The 23,193-nt window shown below is 47.1% G+C and overlaps 1 protein-coding gene across 3 annotated transcripts in view; it reads left to right on the plus strand.

Moving 5' to 3' along the window:
• Positions 1-2,444: 2,444 nt before the first annotated feature.
• TBX15 (T-box 15) overlaps positions 2,445-23,193 on the plus strand; it is a 125,795-nt gene continuing 105,046 nt past the window's right edge. The window contains exons 1-2 of one of the 3 annotated variants that reach the window (XM_027535646.1): positions 2,445-2,539; positions 2,805-3,879. In XM_027535646.1, the coding sequence (XP_027391447.1) occupies positions 3,675-3,879 (205 nt within the window). In that variant the 5' untranslated portion in view covers positions 2,445-2,539; positions 2,805-3,674. Of the gene's footprint in view, positions 2,540-2,591; positions 3,880-23,193 lie in introns of those variants that run through there. The other 2 variants (XM_027535660.1, XM_027535641.1) reach the window with 2 other exon arrangements.

A 23,193-nucleotide genomic window follows, 5' to 3' on the forward strand; every position in this document is an offset into this window, starting at 1 on the left:
CTGTCAAGGCTAGGCCTGAACGTCCACTTTCCTTATGCGATGGGGGTCCTTGAGCGGCTCTTCCCTCTCCCCTGCCCCTCTGACATCTCAGGTGCTCAACAACTTTCTCATCCTTTTGGGTACCCTGCAGTGGGTAGAGTAGGGCTTCCAGCTTGGTCCTTGTCAATCATCCTTAGGCCTGAAATAGACCTGAACTGGACTTACCACCTGTAGATTTCACCCAAGGGTGAAACAGGGCCCAAGGGTGGAGCCTATGTTGGGGAAACCTGGGGAGTGCCTTAGGAATTAGAGTCAAATATTGGAGACCCCACTCTCATTCCTAAAGGTTAAAGAAGAGAGAAATTGAGATAACAAGAGGGATTTTGAAAGCCCCTTGATGTAGCCAGTAGAAGGAAAATGCAGACCATATTCCCAGATAATTACATTTAATACCCCCTAACTCTGTTTTTATTCTTCTCTCTAGTTGCATAGCCCTCCTGCTGAATCTTTCTCCAGACCTTCTGCCCTGTCAGCACAAGGTCACACACCAAGTGCATGCCCCTGGGAAAAACTTAAAATTGATCCCCGAATTCACAGAAAGAAAATTTCCCTGCCCCTCCCTTTTACCCAGAGGAAAAGTCCTATTTTCATGGCTGTTCTAAACGAGTGTGGCTTTGTTACCATCCAATTTGTTTTAATGGCCTAACCCACAACTCTGGGATACATGTGTATGGGGGATGGGGGTGAGACAAGGTATGTGCAACCTGAAGGAAGGGTATAGGAGCTCCTTTGAAAACTTTGTGTAGATTATATGCTCTGGCGAGGGGTACAAATGCAGGATGTTGAAAGTACATCTCATTTTTCTGTGTACAACTCTTGGACATGTGTGTATGGACATTTACATTGTTCAGGCCTTCTAGATCTGCATCTAGGTGGTGGGTAACGAAAATGCCCTCTTTTTGAGAAACTTTCATGACCTTGGAGTGGGTGTGAGGCCTATGGTGCAACACCCAGGCTCTGAGCAGGGTCTGAACCCTAAAGACCTGCTGGGGCCTCGCTGTCTGCTGTTCACATTGGGTTTCGAGATCTGTGAGAAAAAGGCAGGCAAGAGGCTACCAGAGGGAGATGGAACATACAGGGGGCAGGGGAGGAGGAAAATGCTGGGAAGGAATAGAGGCCTGCCCCATTGCTACTCCATCGGGACTGATCCTGGCAGGTGCTGGCCAAGGGTGGTTATATCAGAATTGGGAGCCAACAGAGAGGTCTGAGCTGTAGGGGGAAGGTAACTGCGGGTTCCTGGCCTACCTTCTGTCCAACCCCTGGAAATGGTGGAAGCCTGGGCAGTGGTCTCTTTTGGCAAGGTCACCTAAAAGCAACCCTGAGTGGTGAACTGAGGTAGGAGACCCTGCACCTGGTCACCCTGGTTTTTGCCTGGCAGTGAGGTGGGAGATGCTGAAGGGCTGAGTGCTGGATCCCAGGGTTTGGAGTGCTGCTCAGGGACCCCCAAGCCTGAGGCGCAGGCTCCTGGAATGCCGAGGAGGCCAAGCCTAGCTGAATCATCCTTATCCGGTGGCTTTTCCATTATTCTTTCTGCATTGGCTGAACGGGATAGCTTCATCTTCTCCATGCTGGAGGCCCATTGGAGGGGGCTCCAAAGCTGGCCTTTTTCTCTCTCCTCTCAGAGAGGCCCAAGGTACATTCAGGACATACATTGTTGACTCCAGAACCAGAGCACATCCAACTGTAATAGCAAGAACTAGATTTCCTGGCTCTTCCGTGGTCAGTAGGGGAACGTGGCTTTTCAAAGGTCCATCAGGCCCTCCCTTCTCTCCCCAAAGGTGGAAGGACCGATAAGCGCTCGTTCTTGGGGAGGGTTGGGGGCGCTGCTGTGGAACAGCGTGGGCTCCTCTGCCCTAGGCTTTACGGTTCAGACTCTGCTCAGAGCCTGGGTGTCGGCATGACTTTTCTGCTGGGGCCTCTCGGTCTGCCCTTCGCATCCGGGAGCCGGCTCTTTCCTGCCTCTTTCTTGCGCTGGGATAGAAGCTCTGGACCAGAGCGCTGGGACGATCGGATCGTGGCCTGGGCCGTCCTCCGCGAAATCCGAGACTTTTGCCAGCTTGGCAGGATAAACTTTTTGGCCCCTCTAAACTCGCTCTGCGCTGCATTGCGCGCGCTCAGGGTCTCCAGCGGCCCGAGACCAGTAGCGTAACCTGGGAGGGAGTGTGTGAAATCAGGATGGCCCAAAGTATTGGATTTAAGTCCCTTAGAAATCCCGACAACCACGCTGTCCTGAAAGATTTTTTTTTTTTTTTTTTACGATGGGGAGGATCAGTGGGGCGGGGAGAGCCGGGCTCCCGAGGTGATCGGGTTTGAAGGGAATTTTGAAAAAGCTCCGTTTGCGCTGTCAAAGTTCCCGTTTGCCCTCGGCCAGCCCCTCTCGGCGGGTTCTCCAGAGCCAGCGCCCCGAGCAGGCGAAGCTCGGTTTAGCATCCACGCCGAACGGAAGGACAGCATTTGCTGCGTGCGGGGGCACAGTCAGGATCCGCCTGCCGAGCGCTTGGTAAGCCGGGTGCCCCTACGCCGGCCTCTCGCTTTGAGGGCGCCTACGTCACCTTCTCTACCAGGTAGAGCTGGAAGGAGGCAGCGATCTTTTTGTTTCCAATTACAAGACCTTGGGTACTAACGAGGCTTTCTTGTTTGTTTCTTTCGTTTTGCCATAATCAGAGTTGCTTAGGAACCTATGAAGCGAGGGAACTAGCAGATCTGAAAGCATCTGGGGGGCAAGCGCGATTTTATTGGAATCGTTTTCTGGTGTATTTGGACAGGTTGACGTTTTGTCGGAGCCCCTCAGTTCCAGCTCCGCATTTAAAATGACCCTACGCTTGCAGCGACTATGAGACCTAGCAGATTTGAAAGGAAAAGGTATGAATTTGGGACTTGCAGGAGTTTGTAACGGCACAGATCTGACCTCGACTTTCACCCCCGCCCCCCACTACGAGGAACCGTGGGGGACCGGGAAGCCAGGAGTTAAAGTCGGCCCAGGAGCATCCCGGGGACAGCCAGCGCGGAGCCTTGGCGCGAGCCTCAGTCTCTCCCCCCTTTTCATTGGCCCGCGTTCTCAGGGTTTCTCCAGTTCCCTCTTCGCCATTGGTCGGGGGCTGGCTTTTTTTTCCCCCTCAGTCTTTCTCTTCCTCCCCCCTCCCTCTCCCTCGCCCCTCGGACAGGAGCGCACCGCCTGCCCCCAGCTCCTCGGGAAGGGAGGAATTTAGAAAAAAAAGTTTCCCAGAAGTTTGGATCAGAGCAAGGACGGGAAGACCAAGAGAGGAAGAGGGAGAGGGAGGAGAGAAAGGGAGAGGGAGGAGGGAGAGAGAATAAAAAAATGATGAAGTCCAGTCTACACCGCCTGTGAGCGCCTGCCCGGGTGGGTGGGAAGCAGGACTCGGGCGCTCATGCAGCGAGCGGGTGGCGCTCCGGGCGCACGTTCCTAGCGGCTGGGGCAGCCAAGGACTTCGGTCCTAGCCGGCCGTGCAGGGCGCAGGGGGAGGGTGCCCAGGACCCGCGGAGCCGCTGCCTCAGTCTTGGCCGCCTCGCCGCCGCCTCTCCCGGGCCCGGCCCGGTGGGCGCTCGGAGCGTGAGGGCTCGGGCTGCTCCCTCTACAGTGGGGGCGAGCGGGAGCCGGGGTGCGGGCGGCTAAGATGAGTGAAAGGAGAAGATCTGCAGTCGCCCTGAGCTCTCGAGCACATGCCTTCTCCGTTGAAGCCTTGATCGGCTCAAATAAAAAGCGGAAGCTGCGAGACTGGGAGGAGAAGGGGCTGGACCTGTCCATGGAGGCGCTGAGCCCCGCGGGCCCACTCGGAGACGCGGAGGACGCGGGTGCGCACGGCCTGGAGCCTCACCCGGGTGAGTGCGTGGAGCCGGAACGCGGGAGGCGGGCGGAGGGGGGACGCGGGGAGGCGAGCCGGCGGGGAGAGTGGCGAGTAGGAAGGCCCTGACCGTGACGCCGTCTTAGTCCAACGCCGGTTTCTTTTTCTTTGCGCAATGCCTTGAGGTTTCCCCTAATTCGCTGGAACCAATTTGGGGGAACTGGCCTGAGCCTTGCAGTTTCGTCGCCAACCTCAAGCCAGAAGGCCTACTTGCTCGCATCCCCTTCTCTTTTTGGGAGCAGAATGCAGTGTTCTCCGTGTCCGCCGCTGAGAGGGCTGCAGGCCCCTGGGGTTAAGAGGGGCGAGGATCGAAGGCAACGGCCCGATCGCAGAGGAGCTGGGATTCGCTTCTGAGAGCTCCGAGGACTGGCACGGAATTCTCCGTCCAACACCCCTGTGGAAATTGCCGTTTGTCCCGTTTAGCCTGCAACCTCGGTCCTTTCCCTTCCCCCACCAACTTTTCTGGGACTCAAGTTGTTGTGTTTCTCCTACTCCCTTCGACGAGGGAGCACAATTATATTTCTACTTCGTCCGCATTTGTGGAAAGAGGAATGGGTGTTAGCCCCCTTACGCTGCGTCCGGGACCACTCTTCAGAGCCCATGTCTTTGCGTATTTGTGGGGAACGGTGCAGTATCGTGTTGAATTTGTACGCATTCTATGCACAGTTATATGCACATAAAATGTAAAACACCGGGCGGATGTCGATGTCAATATTTTAACAATCTTAGAAGGGGCGGGGAACAACTTAACGTTTTGTATTAAGTGCCAAGATTTCAACTGTGCAAAACAGTCCGGGGGAACAGCTGTTGTCGGAAGAATTTTGCGCGCGCGCGCGCACACACACACACAAACACACACACTCAGGCTACGCTCACTGCTTGGTTTAGCGCTTCAGAAACTTTCCAGCCAGGATTTGTAAAACTTTTCGGGAGGTGCTCCTGCTGACCAGCTAGGGCTGGGGAGTAGATTTGGGTCAGAGCGCCGGCAAATCGGAAGGGGGCGGCGGATCGTAAAGAGATGAGGGGCGGCGGCAGGCCCATGAGCTTGGGGACCCAACTTGAGGCCCAGGAAGGAGCTTGGGGGCTGGAAAACTGGCCGATCCAAGGAGAGACAGCTGTCGCTTACATTTTCTCTTTCGGCAGTGACAGTTCAATTTCCATGCTCCCGAGGCTAATAATAACGCGATTAGCGGGTGACCTGCAGAGACAAAGTTTTATGAATTCTCCGTGTTCTTGCGGCCGGTTACGGTATTTGGGTTTAGTGCTGGGGAATTATTTTTATTAGTCGATGAAAAGAAAATTAAAAGGAGATTTATTTCATCCGCTCAAGCCTTTCCCTGTATTTGGATGCGGGTGCCTGTCCACGCGGACCCCTGTGTGGGCAATCCAGAAAGGAACGCGTGGCTAATGTGTGTTTCCCATCTCTGGACAGACCCTATTTCCTCACCGCACTTATTTGTTGTCAAAATCTCCTTTGGGCCTTCACACAGTTTAGTGGAAGTTCTTGCAGGTCTTAGGACAGCTCATAATTGGGGAGGTTATTTTATTTTATTTTTGCGATGGTGGAAAAGGGAGAAGTTACTTAACTGAGTATGCAGACGCTCTGTCCTGTCCTCCGGTACTTTTCTCTGGGAGAGGGGATACAGGTCATAGGGAGCTGGTGTAGGGTCGCGTGTCCAAAAGGATCAACACTCGGATCATAATAGGGGACTCAGCTGGCAGTTTTCTTTCTGAAGTTCTTCTCAGAAAATAATGAGGAGAGAAAAATGAAGATTTGGAACAAGGAGAGACCAGTTCAGGGATGTGAACAGGAGGACCTGGTGTCCAGAATGCTGTTTCCTCAATCCTCCAGGATGGGGGTAGGGGTTGAGGACCTAATAGAGAACTTTACCTGACAGAGAGTTGAGGTAATGAGTTCCCATTACCTTTATAACTTTTTTTTTTTTTTTTTTAAGGGCCTTTGGGTTAGAGAAAACGAAATATGTTTGTGGGGCAAAGGTCCAGGAGGAGGAAATAGCTGGAAGCCAAGAGCACTGGAGGCGCCTTCTTCAGAGCCGGGCTGCATCCTGCTGAGCCTCGTTCGGTGGTAGACCAGGGGAATCTCCAAGGTCCCTGCAGTGGCCAAAACTCTTAGGACCAGGACAAACAGGATGTAGAATGAAAAACAGATCTTTCATTCAAAGTGCGCTCTGATGTGGAGGCTTCGCAGTCAGGGGAGTGGAGGAGGCAGAGCTTTGGGCTTTGAGCCTGGAGGGTAACACTGGAGGGCTTGGGGTTCCTTTTAGACCTTTCTTTTTGTCTCTAATACAGACCGCTAACAATACAAAGGCAGGGCCACATGTAAAGATGTGTGTATGGTGGAGGCGGGAAAGGGGGCGCAGGGACTCCCATCATGCCCAGGGCCGTGTCTCTGCCCGGCTGGGCCTTGCCACTGTCTTTAAACTTTCTTCTCCCAATTAGCACAAGAGGGGCTGGACTCACTGTGGGGCTCAGCTGCCCTAGGCCGATGAGAAATCAGGAACAGGAAAAAATCCCACCACGACAAGAATATTACCAAGGGCCTGGGGGATTAAACAAACATGCACACGTACACTGGCCATCCGCCTTAGATCAGCTGTATTTATCATTCTCTGTTTATCATTCTCACCATACCCCTCTCTGACCCGTACCATCGTTTTCAGCCCTCCCTCAAAATCCCGGGATCTACAGGTAACTTAGGGGTCCGATTTTAATGCTCAGCTTTTATTTATTTATTTATTTTTCTCAAAGACGTGGCTTTTGCTTTTTCACAGCCCGTTTTTCTTTCGGCGTCCGGACAGAGCTGGCTTTAGTTGGCGCCGAGCGCGCCCGCAGCCTGGGGCGCCAACCTGCAGCAGCAGGGGACCGGCCCGGCCTGCTCGCTGTAGGTCTTCACACATCAGAGGACACACAGTATGTATTTCAAAATTTTCCACCAAGCCTGGTGGTTCCCCGCCTCCCCCAGACCCTGAGGCCCTCAGGGCCCTGGAGGAGGGCCTGCGAGGTACCCTCATTTTCACACCCAGGCCAGCACTCTAGTCTTTCGGAGAAGCCGCCAGGAAACAGCCTCTGCGGGCTGCGGAGGGTCTCAAAACCCGTCTCCGAAAAGCCTGGCTCTCGGGTTGGCTTGCCCCCCGCCTCTCACACAGCAGCAACGGAGGAAACTTTCGAGCCACGATCGCCGGCTCGCCGGGAACAGCTGCTCCGGCGGCTGCGGCCTTGGAAGTATATTTCGGGCACGCGGCGGCGCCATCTGCGTTCGGACCGCAGCCTCTGCTCCACCCGGCTTCCCCAGCTCCGGTTTGGGCCTTTCCCGCCCAAATCCACAGCCCAGTGCGACCGAAGCCCGATCTCCCGCGGAGAAAAATAATTTAAACCTTCTGCGAAGGAATTTCCCCTTCCGAAGTCCGTAGGCCTGAACCTCTGCAGCCAAGGCGTTCGGCGGCGGCCCAAGGAGGTGGCGACGCACGCGGGTGGGCACACAAAGCAGGCACACCCAATAACGCCAGGGAAATCCGCACGCACACGTGCACTCACGTCAGGCGCTCGCGTTGTCCCAGGCGGCCGGCTGCGCAACCTGTAGTAGAATAAGACAAGAAAAAGCCCTCGCGGTTCCCAGGGCCCTTGCTTCCTTCGAATTATCAAAATTAACTTGTCACGGGGATTAATCTGCCAGTTTATGGTTTGTTCGCTCAGAGTAGAACTCCAAGATTTTAATCCTGTCCTCACATCTCTAACCGACTCCCCCTCTCCGCAATATGGAAACACAAGGGTCAAAACAGAGGAAATGATTCTTCACTTATGTTTAAGTAAAGAGGAAAAGCGATGCGTTTGAGACTGTGGGGGAGAATATACTTGTGCAAGGCAAGCACCAGCCAGGGCGCAGGCCGCGGCTTGGACCCTAGTGTTAGGGTAGGAGGCGCGCGGCGCTAGACGCTTAAAGGTCTTTCTCCGGAAGAACTTCGGTTCCTTGGTGGTGCGTGCGTCCCGACGCCCGTGCAGGCCTAGAGGTGCCGGCTCTGCGCCCTGCAAAGAAGCCAAGTGTGGGGCCTTCTGAACGTGACCTGGGTGTCAGGTCAAAACAGTCTTCCACTGTGGCTGCCTCTTTGGTAATGACATTGTGTCACGAATCCGAAAGGGAGTGAAGGGGTAGGCAAGGTCTGAATTCGTTGTAGGCCGGGTTAGGATGGTGGTTTGCTGGGGCCTGACTGCCAAATGCCTTTTTTTTGCACGGTCTGGGAGAGCGCACCGCAGTGTCCCCAGAGAGGTGGGGAAGGGAATGGAGACGTTCTGCGTAAAACGCCAGTCCTGGCGTGATGGCAAGACGGAAGGCACTCGGAAGGAGATTATTCTAACGCGTTTTATCCCATGAATCGAGCAAAGTGCTCGAGGGCAGTGGGGAGGACAGAGAATGGAGGAAATCCTGATGCCCAGAGTTTGGACTGTGGTGGAAGGAAAGTGGATTGGGCTGTGGTTTGCACCTCCGCAGGTCGCCCCCTTGTATCCCGCCACCTCCACTTGCAGGTGAGGGAGGTTTCAGAAACGGGTGTAAAGCGTGTGGAAGGCGCGCGCGCGGGAGATGGGGTGGGGCGGGGCGGTGTTTTGGCTTCATGGCTACTCGGTGCAGGGCAGCCCCTTGCCCGGCTGGCTTCTGCCTCTCTGAGACCGGTCCGAAGAGCACAAGCCTAATGGGCGGTGAAGGCTTTCCTGGACAGATCAGCTTACAGCCTAGGTGCGCAGCGATTCTAAATTCGCGTCTTCCACGCCCCACCCAACGCTGTTTCTTATAGAACACTTTATTTGGATTCAGAACTAGCGCCTTTGGGTTTCCTGATTTTATACGCAAAAACTCCCAGAAAGAAAAGTTCACGAGGTGACGTTCATGCAGGGGGAAAGGGGAATTAAATTTCTTACAGTGGAATTTGGATCTAAATTATATTGATATATATCTGCATATCGGCTGCCATTTCCTGTGCGTTTCCCCATTACTTCAAATGGTGTCTTGAACATCTTTTAATTATTAAAGAAAATTAGATTAGCATATTTAATTAATATACCTGGCATGTGAAGAGCAAGCCAAAAATGGTATACTGAAATGATTGGGTATTGGTGGTTTGTGTACCCCGATTTATTTGTATAATTTCCTTTGTGTGGACAAGTTTAATGGAAGCAAGTCCCTCATCATGAATCCTTCATTTTGGGCCACAAAGAGGGAGGGACAAATACATTTTGGCTCAGAAGACCGAAACATTTTGTTCATCCAAGCCTCTCTAAGGGCATTGCTAGCATTAAAGAATGAAATATTCCAGGTCTGTCACAATCCTTTTCTGTATTGCCAAAATTATAATATTAGTAAGATGAGAGCACTTTTTTTGAGATCCTGGTTATGGACTCTAACAGAAGTTTATTTCTCATACCCCAGGAGAAAAATGATTACTTCTTAAATCTGAAAGTTTCTTCTCTAGGTGATGGTAGGTTTTTTTTTTTTGTAAGCCAGGCTGAACTGTGCAAATTCCACAGGGATAAAGAACAGATTGGCATTTCACTTTCCTTTCTGGAAATGCAGAAATCTGTCCAATGATTGTTCAAGGGTGTAACTGGTTATTGCTTTCTTACTCCCAAAAGACAAAGTAGTTAAGCAAGGGGAGAATATTTGAGTGGCTTTTTAAGTTTTAACTTTTGGGGATATTTTTTCACAGAGAAAAGTAGGGAGCTGATGGAACGTGGAATCTTTCTCCCTTCTTCCTCTCATCCAGGTGATTTATTTTTGCTTTGCCTTTTCTGGTTTCTAGTGAGCTTTGAATTTTATATGTGCATGACTGAGATACTCAGGGGTCTACACTGGTTAGAGCAATTAGCAAATTTAGAAATTAAGGTCTGTTTACACTTCTCCGGGCATGGATAATCATTAGTTAATTTAAGTGAGGCCCTTGTTCTAAGTGTCAGGGTGGAAAATGAGACTCAGTAGGGAGGACCGGAGGTGAAATGGAAAGAGGTGGGGAATTGCAACTGGTGACAACAAATCAACATTTATTCCCTGCCATTAATGGCTTCACTTTGAGGCAGGGCAGGACATTTTTACTGACTACAAACTGATGATGAGTTTTTGATGCCAGAAGTGAAAATAGGCCCTGAAATCACTACTTTTTATTCTGTAAAATTTGCATGTGTTTATATACAAATTTATGCATTAACATCAAGTTCTGAATAGGTCATAGATAAAATTTCAGAGAAAAGAAACTGCTTTTTTTTTCCTGTTTGGAGCCAGTTTAACAAACTGGGAATATCTAAAATCTGGGGGGCCAGAGATTTTGTCATATCTAGATATCCTTTGACAATTCAAGAGTATCCTGGACCTGAAACTTACAGTTACTGGAATTTTTATTTAACTTTCAAATTAATTGATTTTGACTAAAGGCTAAAAGAAAACACCAGAAAATGAGACTGTGCAGGTGTAATTGAAAAGAACAAGGAGAGTGGAAATTTTTCTAATGTCTAAATTTTTCTTTATTTTGTGAATAATGCCATCTTCCTTTTGGATGGACAGAGGCTGCCTTGTATTCCGAAGAGTAATTTCATCTTCTCCCAAGAGGAGACTTAAGGGAACCACTAAGAGAAGTCTGGATAATAATGATGGTTAATAGAAATCATGAGAGAAACACTGTGATTTGAGGGAAATAATTTAAGAATATAGGAAATGTATTTAAATCTTGTCTTTATATTGTCTGCAGTATATTTGCTGAGCTATTTCCCAGTTGTCACACACTTTAGAGGATTGCAAGAACAAAACATCAACCCCCTAATTGTGGATTGCAGGAGTAATCTCCTAATACAGCCTTCTTTTAAAAACCAAAACGCTACAGATAACAGTAGAGTTCCTCTTACAAGATCTTCATTATACACCTAGCTGGATCATTAGAGTTCAGTGCCTAGTTCTCCACCAGGTGAACCAAAATTCTGACCCCGAACACCCCCTGACTTTCTTTTGCTATCCCACAGCCCAGAGCGTAATGTCAAAATCTCCAGACCGGGATTTGGAAAGCAGTTAGGTCCCCTTAACTTTCCCCTTTCCCGTCATCTCCCCGCACCCCGACATCCTTTTCCCTTACTCCAACCTCCTACACACACCTCGGTCGCTCATTTTTACCCCCTTAAAAAAAAAAAATTCAGATGACGTTTCACTGAGGAAGGCATTGGGATTGCATCTCTTAATATGAAACCATCCCTGGGAAACCAGGGCCCCTCGGGTGACTGTCACGAGTCGGCGAATTGGGCCGCTGTCGCGGCTGCCGGCCCTCCGCCCCTCGTTACTTGCCCGGGTGTCGGCCGTCTCGGCGAGGGAGCGGCGGCCGAGCCTCGCGGCGCGCGGCCCGGGGTTCCCTGCTCCGGCTCTCGAGGCTGGGCCTGGCCGATCCGTGGGCCCGCAGTTGCCGCGGGGCCTTTGAAACCAGGGCCGGCATACTGAGGGATGGTGGGTGCATTTCTCAGCTCTACTTACATCCTGGAGAAATGCAGGGACAGTGGGGGTAATCAGGAGGGCTTTGATGGAAGATTCCCGTCCCCCCTCCCAAAGAAAATTCGGAGGCGGTGGTGGCGGGGAACCCCAACCCAACTTTAAATCAAACTGGATCCAAGGATCTTACACCTCGCGCCCTGGGGGAGTTTGAGCTTTTGCTTTCATCAGGCTAAACACATTTTCGGGGAATCAAACGCACTTCAAACATCAGCAATTAGAAACCAAGAAGCCCTCGGCTCGTAGAGTTTTAAAATCCCTAACCATTTCCAAATGGGTGATTTCTAGGGTCAGTCACTATCATAGCCAGCCCGTTAAAAAGGAAAGTCATTTTGTCGGTTCGAAACGCAGATGATTCCCGGATGCGTGGGACTCATAACCCAGAGATACTTCTTTTCAGGAAGCCCGCGTTGCCCACCGAGACAAAGGGACAGCAGGCAATTGTTCTTCATGCTGTTCTTGGAGATTTGAAACAATGAAGTAATGCGTTTCTCAGAAAAGCAAAGAAATCACTCAGCTTTAGTAAGTAGATTGAGAAATGACTATATTCTGCAAGAAGCCAGCCAGATGGCCTCCCTTCAAGAGCTGAGCGTTCGCTGCGAGGGAAGTCCCGCCTCGAGGCATCCTGGTTCCCAAGCGTCAATCACACCAGGTCCCAGGGCCCAGAATTGTAGCCTAGTGGATAGGTGACTTGGCTGTTTCAGGCCTCCCATTCTTGCTACTGAAAAATACTCGCTTTTCACAGTGGGGAGGGGCACGCATTTGGGCCGTAAGTGGTTGTGAATGCAGCAGTGCTGTCCCTGGATATGACAAATCTTTCTTAATTCAGTTGCCTAATACTTTGATTTCTTTGCAGCAAAACTGGAGAAGGGCTCCGTGTATATATATCTATGCACTGTATATGAAAAGAAAGGGCTTAGTTAGAAAATTAATTGTATACGCAAGCTTGCAGAGGAATACTGAATTGTGAAACATTTCAGAAACTTTAATTGCTTACATGGTTATCTTTGAGTCTTCACTACACCACATTGGACACAAGCCCTTGTATTCTAGATTATATCCATGTATTAAGATAGGAAGTGGGCTACACTAACTTAAATTAGACTAGATTCTAGTGCAAGCTTTGTTATTAATGTTGGAACCGAGGATATTGGTTTTAAAGGCAGACATATAAATGGTGAAAAAAAAAGTTTTAAAGTTGGTTCGTAGCCACTGAGGAGGCCTTGGTTCCTGGTTCATGAAATACGAGAGAGGCTTAAATAACCTGAGGCCCCTTTAGCTATAAGATTCTGTAATCCTGTTAACTTAAAAAATAATTTTTATTTTTTCCTCCTAATACAACTTAGCTATCATTTGACTCATCCGGGAGTTGGTGATGGACAGGGAGGCCTGGCGAGCTGCAATTCATGGGGTCGCAGAGTCGGACACGACTGAGCGACTGAACTGAACTGAACTGACATCCTTTACTTTGTTGGAATGAGGGAAGTTTTATTGCAGTTGTAGAAAGTAACAGTAATAGCAACATAAGACCAAAAAAAAAATTTTTTTTTATTGCTAGAATTAAGAGCTTCCATAAAGCTCTTGAAAAGTTTTTAGATTAATATCACATGTTCAGATGTCCCGGATCAGTGATTTCTAGTCTTTGTGTTTGATATAACCTATTGTTGCTTGTGTGAACGCCCAGGGCTCTCCTGCCAAAAGAGTTCTATGGCATTACTGAATTTAAAAGAAATACAAGTTATTTTTGCTTCTAACATTTTTTCTGCCATTCTCAGAAATAGCTGGAAAAATTCTATGGATTTGAAAAAAATGAAGACTGAGGAAAGCAACTTAAGCACTGGTAAACTGAGTTGGTGGACCACCCTCCCACCTGGCTCCACCCCCCAGAATCAGTTGCCCCTCATTTCTATCTGAGCCTGATAGAAAGCACTAGGAACTATTTTCCATGTCCAGTCTGCTAAGCCGAGATCTTGATCTGGCAGAGATGTGAGAATGCTAAAAGGATGACTTAGTAACAGGCAAAACGCTTGTCAACAAGATACATCAGAAGACAGCTTAGCATTCAAGACCTCTATTCATAGCTTCTGAACTTGAGGGCAGGGTCAGACGAAAAGACTGGGCCCAGGACACACTGAGGAGGGTATCTCATGTTTCTATCTTGTGGGACTTTATTTCCTTATAGACTTCTACAGTTGGAACCCCAGTGACAGCTCCCCGCCTCAGTTGCTGCCCTGTTCTCTGCTGCTCTAGCCCCTGTGCAGAATTTCTTTTGTTATGGAATTTTAGATTTACTGGTCATCCTCTCTCACTGTTGCCCTATAAACTGCTGTGGGGCTGTCTTCATTGCTTTGTATGTCTAGAGCCTGGTGCAGGTGGCTGGCACAGAGCAAACACTTAGTAAATAATAAAAATATACTGATAATGCAATAAGAGCAATGATAACCAATTTATTGAACACTATGTGCCAGCCACTGTGCTGTTATATAATTATATACTATCAGTATAATGTAATATGTGTAAATATATATTGTTATATATTATAGTAATAATGTAATGTGATATATAACAATATATATTCCAAATAATTATATAAAACAATTATATATGTATGTAGATTTTCCAAAACACTCTAATGAGATAGTTATTTGTATTATTGTTTCAATTTGTTACAATGGGTGGATTGTAGAATGGTTAAAAGCTCAGGTTTCTGGGGTTAAACAGCTTGTGTCTGAGCCCTAGTTCCAACACTTGGGCAAATTACTTAATCTCTATCAACCCCAGTTTCTGCATCAGTAGTAAGAAATGTATTCATCAGAAGGTGGTTGTGAGGACTAAATGAGATAGTGCACATTTAAAGAAAAAAGAATTTAGCGTGGTGCCTATTATTCCTATCAATTGAACTGATAGTGATTACTCACCTTAGTGACTAGTTTACATAAGAAACTGTTGCAGATTGTAAATTACTATAGCCAGTATCCCTCTCCCCCAGTCTTTTGGTTTAAATGGGATGTTTGGGACTTGAAGTGGGATCCCCACTTGGTGTACATAGCCTATGGTTGGAGACAGAGGACAGGATTTTAAGTGTGCATGCCTTAACTCAAACTGAACTTTGAGAGCCATTGCTATTCAGGGTTCCACTGAGGCAGGAAGCCAGCACCTGAGTGAGCACCGGAGGGAGGGAGAGAGGGCTTTCAAGGGTGGGGATCAGCCAGCTGACAAACATTAGGAAGAGGGTCTGGGCAGGGGCTATGGCTGGGGAGCCTCAGCTTTACCAGCTCTTCAGGAACTCCATTCTGGCAGCAGACAGAGGGGCCTTTCTGGATGCAGGGAAGTGGAATAACTCCTGTGTGTTTCTCTTTGGTTAGTTTTTGGAGCCCAGAAATCCCCCAAAGGTCAGGTTTTATTGTATAGGAAATAATGTTCATCTTCATATGGCTTTGTTTGTAAAGCCTGTCTTCTGATGGACCCCAGGATTCTGGGCAGAATGGCCAGTTTAACCAGTGAGCTGAGGCTGCTGTGAAGGATTTTTAGGTGCTGCTTGGTTGAATTAAAAAGAGAGAGGGAGAGTAAAGGGACTAAATGAAAGGGAATCCTATAACTAAGCTGACTGTTGGGAAAGAAGACACTGGGAAGTCTTTTTCCAGTGAAGCAGAAGAAAATGCAGCCATTCTGTGAGAACTCATATCTGGCTGCACACTTTTGCACAGTTTTCTTCCTTCTGGAAAACAGAAGTCTGGATTTGATCATTTACTATTAAAAAAATATAGCTACACCTCAGACTTTGTTTATATTGATTCTCCACCACAGTGGGAGAAGGTGCATTCCTGGGGAAAGAGGAATAGAGAAAGGATCCCTCCCAAGGCCTCCCTCCTTCAAGGAGCTAGGGCCCTTCACCAGCAGCACTCAGGTCCTTTCTGGCCATTCAGAGGAGGGACCTGCTTTGCCCTGACTGGAGGCAGGTCTCGGTCTTCAAAATAGACTCTCTGCTCCACATTTGATCAGATGTTTCCATACTTCCAATCTTACAAGCATCATCTTATCTCAGCATGCCCACAGTGCTAGCTATTAAGAGCTTTCATGGCTAGAGAGTGGAACCTGTACCAGTCACCATGCTGATGGTTTTACTCACCTTTTCACTGTATACACTCTATACACTGTATAGTCCTCCAAGGGAATTAATTGTTTCCCTGTTTACAGAAGAGGATGCGTGCATGCTGCTAAGTCAATTCAGTCGTGTCCGACTCTGTGTGACCCTATGGACTGTGGGCCACCAGGCTCCTCTGTCTATGGGATTCTCCATGCAGGAATACTGGAGTGGGTTGCCATGCCCTCCTCCAGGAGATCTTCCTGACCCAGGGATTGAACCCGTGTCTCTTATGTCTCCTGCATTGGCAGGTGGGTTCTTTACCTCTAGCTCCACCTGAGAAGCCCGCAGATGAGGAAAATAACTTGCCCACAGGCACATAGCTCTAGGTTACTTTAGCTGGCCGGGCCAGAGTTTAAACACAGCTCCACATGGCTCCAGAATCAGTCTTAACCATTAGACTGTATTGCTCCCCACTGTGGATGACTCTTCAGTGCTTTAGAGAGAACTTTGTACTTTTGTAGATGGAAACTTATGCTTGCTGTCTGTGCTGTTCCCCTAAAGTGATTGTTAAATCGTAAATAAGAGAGATCTCATTTACAGTTTCTGGTTCTCTATCTTCCTTTCCTGTTTTAAGTCCCTCTAGCCCGAAGGTGGGCTTCCCTGGTAACTCAGTGGTAAAGAATCCACCTGTGATGCAGGAGACTTGGGTTTGATCCATGGGTCAGGAAGATTCCTGGAGGAAGAAACAGCAACCCTCTCCAGTATTCTTCCCTGGAAAATTCTATGTACAGAGGAGCCTGGTGGGCTACAGTCCATGGAGTCGCAAAGAGTTGGACATGACTTAGTGACTGAACAACCAACAACAAACCCTAAGATGCCTTCTTCATACCTGCTGTAGAGGCCTCTGTGACAGCAATTCAGGGTTGAGTTTATAAGCCATAAACTCAACTCATATAAGCCATTTTTGGAATGGGACAAATACAGCCTTTTCAGCATGACTTGCTTTGACTTTAATGCACAGAAATCTCAATGTTTGAAATACAGTGGCTATATATTGAATTTTATCTAAAACCTCCTCATCCTAAATCCCCTCCTGCAGTGAAATTCAGGGGAAACTTTAACTGCTCTGTTTTACCCATTCCTTTCTCCATTCACAATGGGATGGATGGAATCTTATTGGTAATTGATTCAAAATGGAACAGCTTAGAAATGTATCAGTTGCAGTGACGAGCAATTCGTGCATTTCTAAGTGCTGTTGATTTTTTTTTCAAACTCAGCAATCACAGCTGAAATCCCTTTGCCATGGATTGAATTTACAAAGGAGGAGATTCTGATTTCCACAGTGGCTTCTTTCTAATGCCCAAAGATTAGGAAACTGCCTTGAGGACCCACAGCAAGTACACTCGCTCTCAGAGTCACGGCTTTAACTTTAACCTCTGAGTGACTGCTCTGATTCATTTATTTTGTAACAGCTCTATTTAGAGCAGTCTAGTTCCGTATGGGATCAGTTATTTGCAGAAGTCTCTCATCCTGAATAAACGTTTACAACCCAGAACTCCTTTACTCTTCTGACGCACTATAAGTGGGTATGATCCAAGCAGTGAGTTTCAGGAAACTTAGCAGTGGGTTTCAAGGGTTTTTGGTTGACCTGTTCACTGTCTTTCCATCATTTCTCACCCCCTCCTTCACTCAGAGTAACCGTTCTCTCTTAGGAAGTCTGATGCCTCCAACAGGGATTTGGAGGAAAAAGAATCCCCCACCCCTACCCCCAGTTTCAGTGTGTAGACTTAAGTATTAATGTGTTTCTTGGCCCTTTAATGGTAAGGTCTATCATATTCCTGTCTATTGTGCACAGTGAAAGAAAAATGGCTTTTAGAAGCTAAAAAGAGAAAGATGTCAAGTCAGTCTCTGTTTTCAAGCTTTACTTTCTCCTTTTGCCCACCTTGCTCTGGGCCGGCAGTGATTGATGAGATTTGATATGCTCTCACAGCAACAGAAGCATATGGATCTCTGGGCCCATTTCCTTTCCCAAGGAACCCATGTGGAGCCAAACTCTTGAAATATAGAGTGTGGCAGAGGATGAGATGAATGCTGCAGTCTTGGGTGATTTGCTGGATTTCATCCATGAGATGCGTCCATTTAGAAATGTAGATGCTTCAGGGATCTGAAATCAGCCAAGCCTTGGCCAGTTCAGTGTTCCTTCAGTTCCTTCAGTGTTCGGAACACTGGTTGCATGACCAACATTAATCCTGGGAATGTTAGATCCCATATGCTGCAACCGTGCATTACCCAGATTAGACTGTGACATTACAGAGATTTAAGGCATCTCTGTGATATTCTGACTGGGTGGTAGGTACGACAGAAGGCACTTCCTATGGACACAGGACAGTTTGACTGCCGTGGGAGCGAGCAAATAGTAAACCATGGCCTAGAGAGTGACTCTGTGTGTGTGTGTGTGTATAGGGAGGGCTGGGGGGTGTTATGGAGAGCTGGGTGTAACGGTTCCCCAGCCTGCGTGGGCGAATTGGTTCCGGATGTTAACATTTTTTCCTTGGGGCTTGACTACATTCTTCTTTTTCTTTGCCTGTCTGTTTTCCTGCCCAAATTGTTAGGCCTGTACAGCTGTGTGGCTCATTGCTGGTGAGTGTTGAGAATGACAGATCTGGCTTTAAGGCAGGGGCAATTTGGGGGCATGTGTGTAGGTAGACTTTTGAGATGTTTTCATCCAGCATCTTTCCTAAACTTTGAGGATTTTTTTTTCAATCCATCATCTTGCCAGCTGAGTACCAACCCTATCCTGTATTGGATGGCCTCTGTTGGGGAATGAGTATGAAATTCTGTAGAAAGCAGACGGTCCTTCATATCCTAGAAGCAGAAGAAACCAGCCAGTGTGGGAAACTAAGATAACAGATGGAAGCCAAAGAGGCAGCCTTGTACAGTGGAGAAGAGCATGGGGTGCCGGTTAGGGAGGCTGGACCAGTGGACGTGGTTCTGACTGTGTAGCCTGAAGTTAGTGACTTACTTCTGTGCCTCCAGTGCATCCGTGTACAATGAGGGCAGTGACACATGCTGCAGAGCTGCTGTGAGAGTTAAGTGAGATAACAAATGCAAAGTGCTTGGCACAGTGCCAGGCCTATGGAAAGTGCTCAGTGTTTCCATGCTCATGGTTATACTGTTGGTAAGCTGAGAACTCAGAAACTCTCCAGTGTTCTTATGAGAAACCTTTTGGTGAGTGTCGGACAGCATTGTCCCGAACTACCCTTCTTAGCTTATCTCCACTGCTTGCCCTATTCCCTTTACACAGGCTGACTTTTTAAAAAATGACATACACATTGTATAAGTTTAAGTTATACAGTGTGTTGATCTGATACATCTATATACTGAAACATGATGACCGCCTTTTGTGGTGAGAGCATTTAAGATCTGGTCTCAGCAGCTTTAAGGTACATAGTGGAGTGTTGTTGAATATAATCGCAATGCTGTGTGTTAGGTCTCCAGGACTCATTTACCTTCTCTCTACAAGTTTGCACCCTTTGACTAACATCTAAATTCCCCCACCCCACCCCTGCTACTCACCATTCTACTCTGTTTCTATGAATTCAGCTTTTTAAAAATGCAACGTATGGGTGAGATCATATAGTATTTGTCTTTGTCTGACTTATTTCACCTAGCGTAATGCCCTCAAGGTCCATTCACATTGTGACAAATGGTAGGATTTCCTTCTTTCTCCTGGCTGAATAATATTCATACACACATATGAGTATATATGTATATGCCCATTTCTTTATCCATCCATTGATGGACACTTTATTTTATTTTTTACTTTTATTATTATTATTTTAGCCTTTTTTGGCCATGGCACACGCCTTGTGGGATCTCAGTTCCCTGACTAGGGATTGAACCCCGGCCACAGCTGTGAAAGCGCCAAATCCTAACCACTAGACCACCAGGGAAGTCTCTTTTATTTTAAAATTTATTAAAGTATGGTTGATTTACAAAGTTGTGTGACTATCTGCTGTACAGCAAAGTTATACATGTATATACATTTTTTGTATTTTTACATTTTGGCTTATCGAAGTATATTGAATATGGTTTCCTGTGCACTTAGTGTTTTTATGTCTTAATTATTGTGAATAATCCTGCAACAAACATGGGCGTGGAGCTCTCTTTTTCAGTTCAGTTCAGTCGCTCAGTCGTGTTCGATTCTTTGCGACCCTATGAATCGCAGCACGCCAGGCCTCCCTGTCCATCACCAACTCCTGGAGTTCACTCAAACTCATGTCCATCGAGTTGGTGATGCCATCCAGCCATCTCATCCTCTGTCGTCCCCTTCTCCTCCTGCCCCCAATCCTTCCCAGCATCAGGGTCTTTTCCAATAAGTCAACTCTTCGCATGAGGTGGCCAAAGTATTGGAGTTTCAGCTTTAGCATCAGTCCTTCCAATGAACACCCAGGACTGATCTCCTTTAGAATGGACTGGTTGGACCTCCTTGCAGTCCAAGGGACTCTCAAGAGTCTTCTCCAACACCACAGTTCAAAAGCATCAATTCTTCGGTGTTCAGCTTTCTTCACAGTCCAACTCTCACATCCATACATGACCACTGGAAAAACCATAGTCTTGACTAGACGGATCTTTGTTGGCAAAGTAATGTCTCTGCTTTTTAATATGCTATCTAGGTTGGTTATAACTTTCCTTCCAAGGAGTAAGATCTCTTTTTGGAATATTGCAATTCCTCTGGACAGAGGCCTAACTTTTTATCATTCTCCATGCAGTTGTTTCTGCTCCTCCTTCTGTTTTGAGTACTTTTTGCCTCTCCTTCCCTGAAATTTCCTCTGAAAAAAGTTAATACTGCTTCTGAGACCTATCCTAAGCATCCAATGTAACAGGAATATTCCAAGATGAAAAAGAATAATTTGATATAAATGTTAATTGGCATGATGTACAGAATCAAACATAGGGTGACTTCAGAAGAAAATTACGTGTATCCATGCAGAGCTCATGTACAATTTGGGTATTGCCATAGGGAATGAATTTCTCAGATGTCACCAATTTTATCTTCATTTGGAGTCCACTGTAGGGAACTCCTCTTTTAGGGGCCTGTCTGTAATTTCCTCTCAAAATTGTGCCTGTGATTTTATAGTCATAAGGCAGTCTCATTTAGACAGCCTACAACTATCAAGTGTGTAGCCAACATGGTAAAAATACAGAGGTCCCCCACTGGCCTTCATTATCACAAAGCTCCTCTTGAGGGGAGGTCTTCACCAAGTAACCTGATTTAGACTGTTTATGAGGAAGACTCCCATTCTGCCTCTGGTTTCACAGAATTCCTGCAAGCTTCACATTGCCAGCAGGGAAGTAATTAGTTTGTTTGTTTGTTTGTTTTATTGGGGTATAGTTGCTTTACAATGTTGTGCTGGTTTCTGCTATGCAATGAAGTGAATCAGCCATATGTATACATATGTCCTCTCCCTTTGGATCTCCCTCCCACCCACCTCCATCTCACCCATCTAGGTCGTCACAGAGCTCCGAGCTGAGCGCCCTGGGCTATGCTGCAGGTTCCCTCTAACTATCTATTTTACACAGAGTAGTAGTGTATATATGTCAATTCCAACCTCCCGGTTCATCCGTCAAGCCCCACCTCTCCACTATGTCTGCATGTCCATTCTGTATGTCTGTGTCTCTATTCCTGAGCTGGGCAGTAATTTGAATTTAGCTCTTTCTTGCCTTAACATCATTTATACCTATTATCCTCTTGTTATCCTAATAGATTGGCATTAATCTTTACACTCGGGCAGTTGATGCCTTCAGCCAAGAAGACAGTGACTTTGTCTGTCTCTCTTGTGTGGCCCTCTCTGTGCACATGCACACGCTTGTACACTCTCACAGTACTTTTGATTGGTCTTTTCTACATTTTAAAATTGGTTACAGAAGAAGAGGTAAAGTCAAAGCCTGTAAAAATCAATACTTTGTACCTTTCTTATGACACTTAACACATTTTGCCTTGAGTGATAACTTTTTGGACAGCATATTTGTTTTGTAAGCCAACTAGACTGGAAAACCCTGGAGAGCTCTATGTCTCTCTCATCTTTGAATCCCTATTAGGTCTCCATGAACATTTGCTAAACTGAATCAGTAGTTGTCAAACTTTAGTGAGGGGTATGGTAAGCACAACAGCCACTTTAGAGATGATTTGGCTTCTAGATGCTCCTGGAGAACAACCTGAGGTGTTTGCCAGTTGCCTCTAGGTGTAGTCTTGGACATGTGAGTTGATATCTTTATACTCTTAAGTCTCTGTCTCTAATGGAGATAAGATCATCAGATTTTAGTGAGAAGGAAAGAATTTCTAGTTGTCCCATTAACAAGACATTTTTGTAGCTAGGATTTACCCAGTGCTGTCTGCTTGGAGTCTATTTCAGAGCTCTCTCTCTGACCAGGCTTTAGCATTTGGAAGCACAATTAGTTTGTAGGAGTAACTGCCTCATCTTACTGTATATGTCTCAGGTCTTATGTCCATGGCAGCCTCTGCTTTCTGCCCAGCAAGGGAGAAAAAGAAATAGAATAAAAGGCAATCTGAAAACCCCCAGTGTTAACAGGACAAAAATATCTCTAAATGAAAGACAGATTGCACAAGTTTGCCTGAGAAAGTAGCATTGGGTTCAGCTGAAGCAGAGTGTTAGAAATTCTCCTGGTCATTCCTTCCATGAGCAGCAGGAATACATGAACCAACTGGCAGGAGGTCCCAGCTCAGGGCCCGGTCCCATGCTGGGAATGAAGGTGAACTGTCAGGAGGAAAAAGGAGGAAGCCCTCTGAGACACAAGGGAAACTTTGAGGAAGATGGAGAGGCACATGTGTGGAAGCTCTGAGAATACTTTTCAGAACAAGCACCATCATAATGAAGAGTCAGGGGCTGAGATACACAAAGTGACAGGTACTTTTTGGTACCTGTCAAATCACATATAAGACCGTTAATACTGTCTGGGAACTGACTCAGGCCGTCAAGGAGAAAAACAGCCTCACTTCACTCTTTCTTTTCATTCCTCATGTCCTGTCTCACTGCCGTGTGTGGCTGGAACTCACTTTAGAGGATATGGCTCTCCAAACTTGTCTTTGTTTGGGCTCTTGGTTTAGTGTGCTCACGGTGGCAGCTGACTGTTGGGACTGACCCAGTATCATCGTGGGTTCTGCAGGGCTCAGGACTTTCAAACCATCATTAAATTTAAAACACAGCAGAGGGAAAACAAACTCACATGAAAGCTGACAGACCTGAGGTGAGTTGATGCCTTGAGCTCCAAGCTGTGGGAAAAAAGTCCTTCTCCGCAGTTCATTTATTTATTTTTTATTGGAGCACAGTTGCTTTACCATGTTGTGTCAGTTTCTGCTTAACAGCAAAGTGAATCAGCCATATGTGTACACACACGTCCCCCCTCTGCTTTGGATTTCCTTCCCGTTTAGGTCACCACAGAACTTTGAGTAGAGTTCCTTGTGCTCTACAGTAGGTTCTCACTGCTTATGTCTATTATATGTCAGTCCCTATCTCCCAATCCATCCCATCCTCCCTTCCCCTCTTTGTATCTGTATCTTTGTTCTCTGTGTCTGTGTCTCTGTTTCTCCTTTGCAGATCAGTTTATCTATATCATTTTTCTAGATTCCACATATATGCATTAATATACAA

The sequence above is a fragment of the Bos indicus x Bos taurus genome, chromosome 3 (assembly GCF_003369695.1).
Source record: "Bos indicus x Bos taurus breed Angus x Brahman F1 hybrid chromosome 3, Bos_hybrid_MaternalHap_v2.0, whole genome shotgun sequence".
Classification (NCBI taxonomy): Eukaryota; Metazoa; Chordata; class Mammalia; order Artiodactyla; family Bovidae; genus Bos; species Bos indicus x Bos taurus.